We start from the raw sequence: 12,290 nt of genomic DNA, 5'->3' as shown, positions 1-12,290 counted from the left end.
TGAAGTGAATGCAAGCAGACAAGCATAAATGAGTGGCAGCAGAGCAAGCCGAGGATGCTGGGAGGAGAGCGTGTCGACTTTCGTTTGGGTAGTACTCTCCAAAGTTTCCTTAAAATGCAGCTCCTGTGGGGAGATGTCATCCAAAAGTGGAAGCCTTTACTGTTTCTCACCTCTTACATTTTTGTATTATTTTCATCTGAAGCTGTATCTGCTGGTACTTTCTTGAGCTAATTTTTTATTTTTTATTTTATTTTATTTTATTTTATTTTATTTTATTTTATTTGAGACAGAGTTTCACTCTTGTTGCCCAGGCTGGAGTGCAATGGTGCAATCTCGGCTCACTACAACCTCCGCCTCCCGGGTTCAAACGATTCTCCCGGCTTAGCCTCCCAAGTAGCTGGGATTACAGGCATGCGCCACCATGCCCAGCTGATTTTTATATTTTTGGTAGAGACAGGGTTTAGCTATGTTGACCAATCTGGTCTCAAACTCCTCTGCCTGCCTCGGCCTCCCAAAGTGCTGGGATTATAGGATGAGCCACCATGCCCAGCCTTCTTTAGCTAATTTTTTAAATTTTTTTTTTTTTTGAGACAAGAGTTTCGCTCTGTCACCAAGGCTGGAGTGCAGTGGCGCGATCTTGGCTCACTGCAAGCTCCGCTTCCCAGGTTCACACCATTCTCCTGCCTCAGCCTCCCGAGTAACTGGGATTACAGGCGCCTGCCACCACACCTGGCTGATTTTTTGTATTTTTTATAGTAGAGACGGGGTTTCACTGTGTTAGCCAGGAGGTCTTGATCTCCTGACCTTGTGATCTGCCTGCCTTGGCCTCCCGAAGTGCTGGGATTACAGGCGTGAGCCACCGTGTCCGAACCTTTTTTTTTTTTTTTTTTTTTGAGACAGTGTTGCTTTGTCGCCCAGGCTGGAGTGCAGTGGCACAATCTCGGCTCACTGCAACCTCCCGGATTCAAGCAATTCTCCCAGCGCAGCCTCCTGAGTAGCTGGGATTACAGGCGCCAGCCACCAAGCCTGGCTAGTGTTTGTATTTTTAGTAGAGATGGGGTTTTACCGTGTTGGCCAGACTGGTCTTGAATCCTGACCTCAGGTGATCTGCCCACCTCAGCCTCCCAAAGTGCTGGAATTAAACGTGTGAGCCACCGTGCTCGGCCTTAAAAATTCTTTGTTGAGCTGTGTATTCATGGTTGGAAATGAAAGAAATCTGTTTGTGTAGATATTATCCTGCTGCTCAGACAGAGGCTGAGATTAGAAGTTGGGAGCCTGTCCTGTTTGTCTCAGCCTCTCTCATTTAATATGCTCTACATGAAGTTTCTCTCATCTGTTGTGTTGTGTGAGATCTCCATAAATCATGAGCTAGTGTTCTGCAGTCATGACGGATGTTTCCTTAATATTAAGGCCTATGCAGTTAGCAAAACTTTCTATCCTGATTTGCCCTTCTAAATTCCTAAATCAAAAACTAGTCATTTTTTTAGTTTAGCCTGGGCAACACAGCAAGACCCCATCTCAAAAACCAAACAAAAACCTAGTTATTTTGTTGTCACTGTCCACTCCACTAATACATAAGGAAAGATTACTTGTCAAGAGACACATAACTTTTAATTCGTGAAATTATATAATCAGAAGTTTTTGTTCTTTAGGTTTCAGTTGGCCAGGAGGGATTTAGAATCCTGAATCTTAGAAATCAAGTCTAGTAGTTTTCAAAAACCGTTTTTGCCAATGAACTCTTAAGTAGCATCCTGACAAGGAAAAACAAAAGTAGGTTCATGCTGACGCAGGGGTCAAGAACTCCAAGACACACAGCTGGCTGGCACCACACGACTGTGAGGCTCCATAGCACATACTTTGAAAACATCGTCCTTTTATGGCTCTTCATTTTCCATTGAGGAAACAAGCTCAGAATGCTGAGGTCACAGAGCGAGAAAGTCACAGATGTAGAGCTCAGCTAGACTGTATGTCACATGCCAAACACAGAATCTGGCACAGAATAGACACTTACTAACATGCTCCACTACAGTTAGAAATTTGGGTTTATCCCAGAGCTAAGGTATCATATGTGAGGTTGTGTTACTGGCCAATTTTGTTGAAAGTTAAATGTGTCATATCCCTATAAACATTCATTTACTCATCTCTAGTGCCATGGCTCTTGACTGCCAAGGAGTTGCCTTTTGTCAGTGGCTGGCTGCAGCTGGTTTGCACGACGGACACAGGAAAGCCAGCCATGCACATCTTCCCAATTGCTCGTTTGGTGATGTGTGGGGTAGCCTGAAATTAGCCATTGTAGAGTATTGATATCATGGAAATCAGAAAACCCTACAAACCAGGACTCCCCAGCCTGTCAAACATTACTGGCTAATTCTTTTAATTCTGGTTTAAAGTAAACACATAACTATTCTTGATACCAGATAACCCATTAGTCTTCATTTTCTAAATGTTGGCTGTTAACTATAAACCAACAATTTACATGTGTGCCTAAGGGAAGTTTAAGTGATTTTGAAGGAGTCGAGGAAACACTTAACATTATATTATTTTTAAAAACTAAGTATATGATTTTATTTCAACAGTTTTTGGGGGTACTAAGTGTATGATTCGATAATGAAAGGGAAAGGAATTTTTTTAACCCTGAGAGCCACCAAGTACAGGATAAGAGGAAGGAACAGTGGAGAAGGAAGAGCTGGGAGTCGTCTGGGGAAAGTCATTGTCCTCACCACAGTACTCAGGATACTTTCTGCAGAATCATCAGTGACAGCCTCTTTCTCCTTAGGTGGCTCTGCATCATTTGATGCTTTGAGCACCACTTCTTTCCTGGACTGTATGAACTGATTCTCCTGGTTCCTTCTGCCTTTCAAACAATTTTTCCTCTGCTCCTCTTCTTTTCTCTACATTCTCTCCCTCCCCCCTACCAACCCCCTCACTCCCCGCCCCATTTTGCTATGGGGCATTCCCCATGGTCCTCTGGTTCATCACAATCTTCTTCTCCCTTCCCTCTGGCTCTTCCATTGTGGTCTAAAAATTCATGCCAAACTAAGGCTTAAGACTGCATTTATTTCGCCCCTTTTCCTACTCAAAACCCTTGGACAGCTTCCCACTGACTATAGGATAAAGTCCAAACAAACTTGAAACTGGAATTCAGGGCCCTCCTTGAGCTGGACCCAAAGTACCTTTCTGACTGTACTCAGTTCCCCAGCATGTTCCTTCTGGTTTGGCCAGTTTGTTTGCTTGCTGTCCACACAAGCATCCCTCCCTCACTTCCTCCAGGTTCACATGGCACCCTGCACCCACCTTCTGAGCCTGTCCTTCTTTTAAGGATGAATGCGAGGCTGTTTCTGTGTGCAGTGCACCTTTGCCTGAGGGTCATTCAGGCCCATCATGATTGCTCCCTCTCTGGAAATCCTGCGGCCCTTGGATTTCATCACTACACAAACCATCAAGCAGAAAGAAACCAGCCTTTATTAATCACCCACTGTGTGCCAGAAGCTCAATGCGTGTGAGCTAACCACTTCTTACAACGGTGCTTTTAGATGTGGCTGTACCCATTTCACTAATAGGAAAATCAGGTCCAAGAGGAGATATAGACTGCAGAAGCTGCACAGCTATTCAGTGGCATAGCCAGGATTTAGTCCAGATGCTTTTCCTGAGCTCTGATGGGCCATGTTTACATAACGTCTCCCAGGTATGCCTTTTTGGGCAACACTTACGCATGGAAAAGACCCCGTTATAGAGAGTTATTTGAGCAGTTCTCTTTGTGACATTTATGCCCTGGGCTGCTTAGCCCTGAAACTGCCCACTGTACCCCTGAGACATCATGAGAACTATAACAATGACCAGGAGAGACAAGCTGAGAACACCAGTGCTTGGAGTTGGCATGTTCTGTATCCAGAAGCTCAAAGCTTGCAAGAAGGGCTTCTCTCTGTCATTCCCATAGACTCTACTAAAGAAAACCTGTGAACCCATGGGGTCATCTAAAAGTCACCACCACTGTGGATTGTTACCCATAAGGACCTGTTGCCTCCTTGAGTATTGTCCTGAGGACACTGTGTAGGGCCATTCCCAGCACATTCTTTCTGTTTAGGGTCCTGAAAGACACATTTGTCTTGTCAGGAGATGAAGAAACCATTTGATGATGATCATGTGGGTTCACGGGTCTCTCTACAACTGTTCTTGAAGAAAACATCTTGGAAAGTATCCTGGACAAGAGCTTCTTGAGAGACCCCTTCGGAGTGTGCATTGCATTCTTGTTCAGTGACTTTAGACCTGCGGGATGATATGGGGCCTGGTCTGGTTCTCTTTGTGTCAAATTTAATTACTATCCAGTTTATATTAAGTATAATTTAAATCAGATTGGCTCAGGCATGCATATTGGATTATGCTAGTGTTTTTGCCAAATAAAAGACCAAAGGGGATCCATGTTTTGCCAGCAGGGCAGAAGCCCAGAGCAGATGCCAGTCTTACCTGTACTTGGCACCCCTAAAGTGTCAGTCACAGATGGCTATGCAAAGACAAACTTTTTTTTACTGGATAGTTTATTTACAAATCAAAAAGAATCTTCTATAGTGAAATATTGTCCTGTTCGCCAAGGCATTCTCTTTTGGTAATATGAGAATATGGTAACGTATTTTCGAAAGCTAGAGATTGTGTTATTTTGGAACCATTAGGAGAAAACCAAGAAACACATTGTTGACATTAGAAACAGAGTCGCAGTCATTATTTTATGCTACTATGTTTAAGAGCAGTTTAAATCAATGGTAAAATGTCTCAACATGCAGTGCTCCTTGAGAGACTAAAAGAGAGTGATTACAGCTTTAATGGTGTCATTCTTGGGATCTTTTAAAAATGAAAAGGATTTCATTATCTCCTGCTGACCTGCTCAGTGTCTTACTAGCTGAAGTGTGATTGAGATGTGGAAGGAGGAGGTTGAAGGAACAGAGAAGGGCAACAGCCTTTTCTGAGGGTCCACAACATATCCCACTAGTGCCCTGTGTGCATCATGTTATCTTCCCAGCATCCCTTGCAGAGTCAGAATTGCTGTCCTGTTCTATGTGTGGGGAAACTGGGACTTAGTTAGTTAAGTTCTTGCCCAGGGCCACACAGCTATTAGGTAATCTCACCCCGGTCTGACTGCAAACTTCACTGCTTGTTCCACTATGATATACCATAAAGATTTTAAAGTCAAAGAGTTTTAAATAGAGAAAAAGATAAAAAAAAGCCCAAAGACTTCTAAATGATCTCTGACTTCCCACCACTATCCCAGTAAAGTCATTTCACCTCTCATTTCATATGGTTGTACCAAATTTCTCCAAGAGGAGATTCAACCCCAGTCTTGCCTTTGAATTTGTTTGCTATTTGAATTTTGCATTGCTAGCACTAACAAAGTGCAAAATTGCAGCCCTCTGTTCTTGAAATACCAAGTAAACGGAATGGCTGAGAAGCCTGTTTTTCATCTCCAGTGTCAAATGTACTGCCATTGAAGGAATTAAACTTAACTTTGTGCTAGCTCAATAAGGGGAAGGTCAAACTGCTCAGGAGGCTGTTTTGTGGGACTCTGTCAAGGGATAAATTATCCTGTGGTACCGAGTTATGAGGGTGATACAAAGGGATTTCTTAACCACCCAGCTGCCAATGCCTGGCATAGCCGACATGTGGGTCCTTAGCCAGGCTCTCAAATTGTCAGCCGTGTGTTTCTAGGGCAGTGACCATAATGTGATGGGCCAAGTCATATTGTATTACTGGTGCCTGGAAATTTGAGGTGACTAGGTCCCAAAGTGAGGCCACTCACTTCCTGGATTGTGGATTAAGAGCATTGCATCTGGACGTATTAACCGTGTTGGCTCTCCTGTTAGGGTCGGTTTGTAGGAGCACAAGTTGAGAGACCTGAAGAGGTGACAGGTTAATGGAGGGGGGCACCCCTTCCAACAGCTCAACTTTGAAAATGATGTTAAGTGCTCCCCCTCCTCCAGTCCTCTCCTTTCACCTTCCCTGTGAACACCTGACTGGCTTAGGGAGAGACTGGTCCTTTATTACCCACCCAGTGATTACCCAGAGCATACGCTCTGCCTCCCATTTATGCCTTGTGTCTTTGGGCATCCACTCCACTTCAGGATAGCTTCTCCCTGCCTTGTGGGCATATATTTAATAAAACACCTGTCCAGACGTGGTAGGAAATGTGAGTTATTCCTTCCCTTCCCACCGATCCCGCTCCCCCCACCAAAAAAAGTCTGAAAACTCTGACATATCCTATACTGTATTTGAGTGACAGCTTCTGTGTATGTAGACTTTGGCTATTTATTGTCTGTCAGGTTTGCATTTCTTATAACAGGTGAAAAAAAATTCTCAGCCATCTTGGTTTTTAGTAGTTTCCTTTTTTCCTTTAATTCTTGGAGTGAATTCAGTGCATAGTTGAGAGAGGGCGAATGACCCCCTAGATAAGTATCTAAAAGGTCAAGGGCTTCATTAAACCTCTTAGAGGAAATCTAACTGGAAGTCTTGCTAGCCTCTTTCACATTCTTCAAACCATCCCTATATCCCCTTGGATCAAAGATAGGAGCACCATGATTTTTCTCATTTCACTGCCATTCTCTGAGCAGCTAGGGCAGCCATAAGCATGCTGAACTTGACTATAAAAGCAGTAAGTAAGTGCTAGAAGCCCTTATGCCTGGTTTGGATTTGTTCTAACTTTAATTTCCCTAGTTTGACAAAATTTGAAGTTGATCTTGGTGTGAAGAAACCAATCAAAGCAAACCCTTTCTCCAGAAGAAAGCAGCCTGTGGGGTTGAGCCGTGGCCTCCATTGCTGGGCAGTCCTAACACCTGCGGGAGCACGCCATGAGCCTCTGCAAAGGAGCCTCTTCAGTGGGGCCTCTCACTGCTCCTTTATTTTGTGCCTGTAGAATCATGCCAGGAAATCCTGAGCCTGGGTGCCAGAATGATTAAAAACTTCCCAGCAAGGTGCGTGAAAATGAGAGAAAGTGCCTGTCGCTCTGTCACTCCGCTCCCTTGGGTTCTAGGCGGCTTGTCACTCCCATCTTCCCAAACACCCAACTGATGTTTTTTTCTTTGTTCTGAGAAGCAGGTAAAGACATTTCTCTCCCTCTGACCTCCCTCACATCTTCATCTCTTCGTCTCTTCAGATACCTCTAACCTATTTGGAAACAGTGGGGCCAAGACATTTGGTGGATTTGCCAGCTCGTCGTTTGGAGAGCAGAAACCCACTGGCACTTTCAGCTCTGGAGGAGGAAGTGTGGCATCCCAAGGCTTTGGGTTTTCCTCTCCAAACAAAACAGGTACTCCTCTGTCTATTTGTTATGGTTATCTGTATATGCATATTTGTTTATGCGTAGATATCTGGAAGGAGACGTCTCTAGGGTGGTTATCTCAAGAGAATAGGATTGGAGTAAAGAAGTTAACTGTTTCCTCCACTTCGTATTTACTGAGTATCTGCTACATTCCTAACATGATTCCAGGTCTTCCAAAACATGTTTAAAAGCATAGAACGCAAGTAATGCAACCTTTTTTTTTTTTTTTTTTTTTTTTTGTGAGATGGAGTCTAAATCTGTCACCAGGCTGGAGTGCAATGGTGTGATCTCGGCTCACAGCAACCTCCGGCTCCCTGTTTCAAGCAATTCTTCTGCCTCAGCCTCCCCTAGTAGCTGGGATTACAGGCATGTGCCACCATACTCAGCTAATTTTTGTATTTTTAGTAGAGACAAGGTTTCACCATGTTGGCCAGGCTGGTCTCCATCTCTTGACCTCATGATCTGCCCACCTCAGCCTCCCAAAGTGCTGGGATTACAGGGTGAGCCACTGCGCCCAGCCGTAATGCAACTCTTTAGAGAACACAGAGTCTTCTTGGGAAGAAAACATTGTAAATATTTTACAGCTGCAGAACAACCAAAGTAAAGGAACACATAAGGAAATGATAATTAAAGTATCAACAGGAAAGCATCCGGTGTCATGGATTTGTTGGGGTGCCCATTATTTGTAAGGGTCAAAGCAGATTATCTGTTTAATTTCTCATCTGTATGTTACTTTCCCCTCTTTCACAAATCAGTTTTTTTTTTTTTTTTTTTTTTGAGATGGAGCCTGGCTCTGTCGCCCAGGATGGAGTGCAGTGGCACAATCTCGGCTCACTGCAACCTCTGCCTCCCAGCTTCATGCCATTCTCCTGCCTCAGCCTCCCGAGTAGCTGGGACTACAGGCGCCCGCCACCACGCCCGGCTAATTTTTTGTATTTTTAATAGAGATGGCGTTTCACCATGTTAGCCAGGATGGTCCCGATCTCCTGACCTCGTGATCCCCCCACCTTGGCCTCCCAAAGTGCTGGGATTACAGGTGTGAGCCACCACTCCTGGCCCCCAGATCCCTTTATTTTTAATTGAAGTATATATGTATCCACAATCCACATAGCATAAGTACATAGCTGAATTAATTTTCATAGTTGACACCCATGTAAACAAGGAAAAGGAACATTATTTGCACTACTTTTTATCCCAGCATTACTATTAAAGTATACATTTATATAAACTATATGCCTTTTTATAATCATGTATGATATATTTATAACTAAAAATTTTTAAAGAACAATATATGTTTAGATCTGAAAACATGTACTTCATTTCTGTCATCTACCTCTCCATTCTGTTTCTGTCTCTGAGATCTGCAGAGAGTCTGCACTCCTGTCCTTGTTGATAGAAAGTTGTGTGAAAAGAATTTTTTTTAAGACGGGGGGTCCAGGGTAGGCTGTTTGAGCAAGTAGCTTTTGAAAGCAAACTCCCCGTGGGTAAGTGAGCAGGACACTTGGCCCTCGTATGTGTAGGATGCTCTGAAATATGCTAATTCCAGAGGAAGGATCCAACCTCAGGACTAGATGCATTGGTGGCTCTGACTTGGGAGTAAGGCTGCCCCAAATTAATACATGGAGTCTCATGTGTAAAGCCTAAAGTGCTGTGGTTTCCAAATCCACTGTGCACCTTACCTCAGACTGTGACTCAGGTAGCTTAGTCCTTGGTTGCTAGTTGTTAATGCTGCTCCTAGAAATTAAAACAATATTCTGAAATGGGCTTCGCAGCTTTCTTTTTGCCACACACACAGTGCATTATTTAAAAATGAAAGGGCCACAAGGCTTTTATCCCAGTTAGAAAGGCACATCGTGAACATTTCAACTGGGGAATATTAGTTCATCGATCATCAAGACTTTTTATGTTTTTAGGAGACTGATAATGTTTTCTTTGACTCTTACGGTTTTCCTATATATGGTTCTTTATCCTGGGATTATGTCCCCATTGATTTGGAAATCTGACCTTTGAAATTGCACCTGTAATCCCAGCAGTTTGGGAGGCTGAGGTGGGAGGATCACTTGAGCCCAGAAGTTCAAGACCAACCTGGGCAGCATAGTGAGACCCTTATCTCTAAAAGAAAAAAGGAAAATCACACCTAATTCAGACACTGGGTGCAGTGGCTCACACCTGTAATCCCAGCACTTTGGGAGGCCAAGGAAGACAGATCACTTGAGTCCAGGAGTTTGAAACCGGCCTGGGTAACATGGCAAAAACCCGTCTCTACAAAAAAAAAAAAAAAAAAAGCAAAAATAAGCCAGACACAGTGGTGCATGCCTGTAGTCCCAGCTCCTCAGGAGACTAATGGGAGGATCAGTTGATCCTGGGAGGCAGAGATTGTAGTGAGCCAAGGTTATGCCACTGCGCTTCATCCTGGGCAACAGAGCAAGATTCTGTCTCAAAAAAAGAAAGAAAATCTGACCCTTTTATTTGTCCAGTCTTAGAGAAAATACATCCCCCAACTTTTCATAGTATTTATTTACTTGCCCCGTGAAACTGTAATACTTAGATTGAGGACTCAAATAGAGAAAAATTATCTTTCAGATACATAAGATGAATGAACTAGTAACCATAAACATCAAAGTGAGGGCAGGGGAAAGACCACTCACCCTCATGTTTCAGGGACTTCATCTCTCTGCAGCCAAACTCATATTGGTTCTGAGAGAGCTTTTTCTGTCGAAAGAGGGGACTGGAAGTCCCGAGTAGAAGGAAGGGCTGCTGTGAATGGAGGAACTGCCTTCCTGCGCAGGCATCGGGGCAGTCACTTTTTGCTGTTAAGTTGATGATTTGGATGGGTCTTTGAAAAATTCCAAAAGTGTCTATCCTCCCTTCTGTAAAATTGCATTAGAAAATAATCCTGCTGGAGGTCATCCAGGGAAAGGACAGGAGGAAGGTTGGGATGCACTGAAGATGGCCTTGCTGCCCTGCCCACCATGGTCAGTGGTCTACACCCTGCTCTCTCGCTCAAGTGTTAGATTTGGAGGGAGGCAGGCAGGGGATGAACGATGGGAAGATGACAGGTGGGCGTTTGAGTCGCACAGACCTTGTTCCAGTCCCAGCTCTAGCACCCACCAGCTGGCTAAAGTTTAGACAAGTGGCATATTCTCTAAGTCTCAGTTTCCTCCCCTGTGATGTAAGGATCCCAGGTTTATTGGGAGGATTTAAGAGAACTGCTGTGAAGCACCTGGCATAGAGTGGGCTCTCAATAAATCAGAAAGTTGATCATCATTGATTATTAGAAAATTTATATTTCTTCTGGAGAAGAAATTTATGAAAATACGGCGACTGATAAAATCAAACCCCTCCTGCCATCAGGAGGGAGTTGCCTGTTTAAGCCAGAGTGACTGTTTTCTTCCTGTGTAATTTGACTGTGACCCAGGTGTGTTGTTTGGGGGCTTTTTCTCCCTGTGTATATTTAACCACCACCCCTCCCCTGTCCAGTGTATTTTCTGTGTCATCATGACTTCCTATTTTTCACTCACCTGCCACCAAGAAGTCTAAGCAATATTGAATACAAGGCACCAGATAAAGCCCTGCATGTCTAGGAAGAAAGTGTAACTAGATCTGTGATCAGTCTTCAATAATTCAACTGTAAGGGTTTTTTAGCACTTTTTTTTTTCCAGTCTGTTATATTTATAACCCAACAGTCTCTATTATCATGGCTTGGAATTTCACTCAAGGTTTTAAAATGCGGAATGTTAACCCAAACATGAGCCTTAGCAAAAAAGTATCTTCTCAGTTGTGCAGCCTATCACTGTTAACGGCAAATAGGCACATGAGTGAATCACAAAATAACAGTTAACTGAGGAATTCAGCTGACAACTTTTCATACCCAGGATTTGATCTTTCCTGATTCAGACAGCAGAATCTTGTGTTGTGATTACATAAACAATAAGAAGTCTAGATTTCATCCCTCTAACAATAGATTCACTTTCTGAAAGGGGAGAAAAGGCTTGTCGCTAAGCCACCATTACTCTCGCCAGCACGCAGTTCATAGGCCAGCACTCACTTTAAGAAGTACTACCCTTTAGAGAGTGCTCCCAGTTAGAGCACATTTCTTATGCCATTCTATTCCGTTCATTCCAGAAGACACTCACTGAGTGTCTGTTCTAATACTTTCGAATGATTTCAGCAGTGTCTTGGAAGTTTGGGAACCCGCATCAGGAATAGCTCAGGGGAGGATGTTTTGTCTTCCCGCCGGACAGGCATCACCAGCAATCAGAGTAGGGTGCCCCATGTGTGACCTCACCCTTGTCTGTGTGGCCACCTGTGTGGTGCTGCCCTCTGGCAGCCTGAGCTCCCTGGGCAGCAGTGTTGGCAACTTGCAGAAGGCATCTGAACTCTAGGGCTGTCCTCACTGTTGACTTACTATTTTATTAGATTTATACAGCAGCCTACCTCCAAAGAAGAAATTTGGTGTGTTTTTTCATTGAGAAGTAATTCCAAACTGCAGGAAAAAAGCATTAAAAAAAAAAAAAACGTTCTCCACTGAGCGAGAGAAAGGGAGACTCTGACGAGAGACGTAGGAGCCATCAGGCTGTAAATAAATAAAAAGCACCTGGCTGGGCGCCATGTGCACACCTGTCTCTGCTATGACCCAATTCAGGAATTCTCCCTGAGAGGGGGTTTTGAGCCTCTGATTTTATAATTGGGGTTTCTGTGAAGCTAGATGTCTTGCCTGCGTACTGATAAGTAATATAGTCTGTCATCTTTTTGACAGCTGGGTAGGGATTGGAGTTTTCGAGAATGGTTTTTCACTCCAAACAGCTCAGAGGACCTGCGAGGGTGGGAGGTGCCCCGAGTGGGCTCTCGGAGGTGTGCTCACACGGCTTCACACTGACTTCACAGGGTTTGCAGGAGTTCTCCAGAGTGGACCCCAGAGCCCTCTGATAGAAATGGAGGGGGGTGGTTTGCTTTGAGGGCTTTTGTTTTGTTGTTTTCATTACTA

At 43.9% G+C, this 12,290-nt stretch overlaps 1 protein-coding gene across 3 annotated transcripts in view; it reads left to right on the top strand.

Moving 5' to 3' along the window:
* NUP214 (nucleoporin 214kDa) overlaps positions 1–12,290 on the top strand; it is a 113,239-nt gene that overhangs the window by 93,892 nt on the left and 7,057 nt on the right. For all 3 annotated transcript variants that reach the window (XM_011931190.1, XM_011931188.1, XM_011931189.1), the window contains exon 32: positions 7,139–7,291. In XM_011931190.1, the coding sequence (XP_011786580.1) occupies positions 7,139–7,291 (153 nt within the window). The remainder of the gene's footprint in view (positions 1–7,138; positions 7,292–12,290) is intronic.

Source organism: Colobus angolensis, unplaced genomic scaffold, assembly GCF_000951035.1.
Source record: "Colobus angolensis palliatus isolate OR3802 unplaced genomic scaffold, Cang.pa_1.0 Scaffold9, whole genome shotgun sequence".
NCBI classification, from domain to species: domain Eukaryota; kingdom Metazoa; phylum Chordata; class Mammalia; order Primates; family Cercopithecidae; genus Colobus; species Colobus angolensis.
The sequence above is the reverse complement of the archived record's forward strand: the minus strand, read 5'-3'. Positions and strand labels throughout refer to the sequence as shown.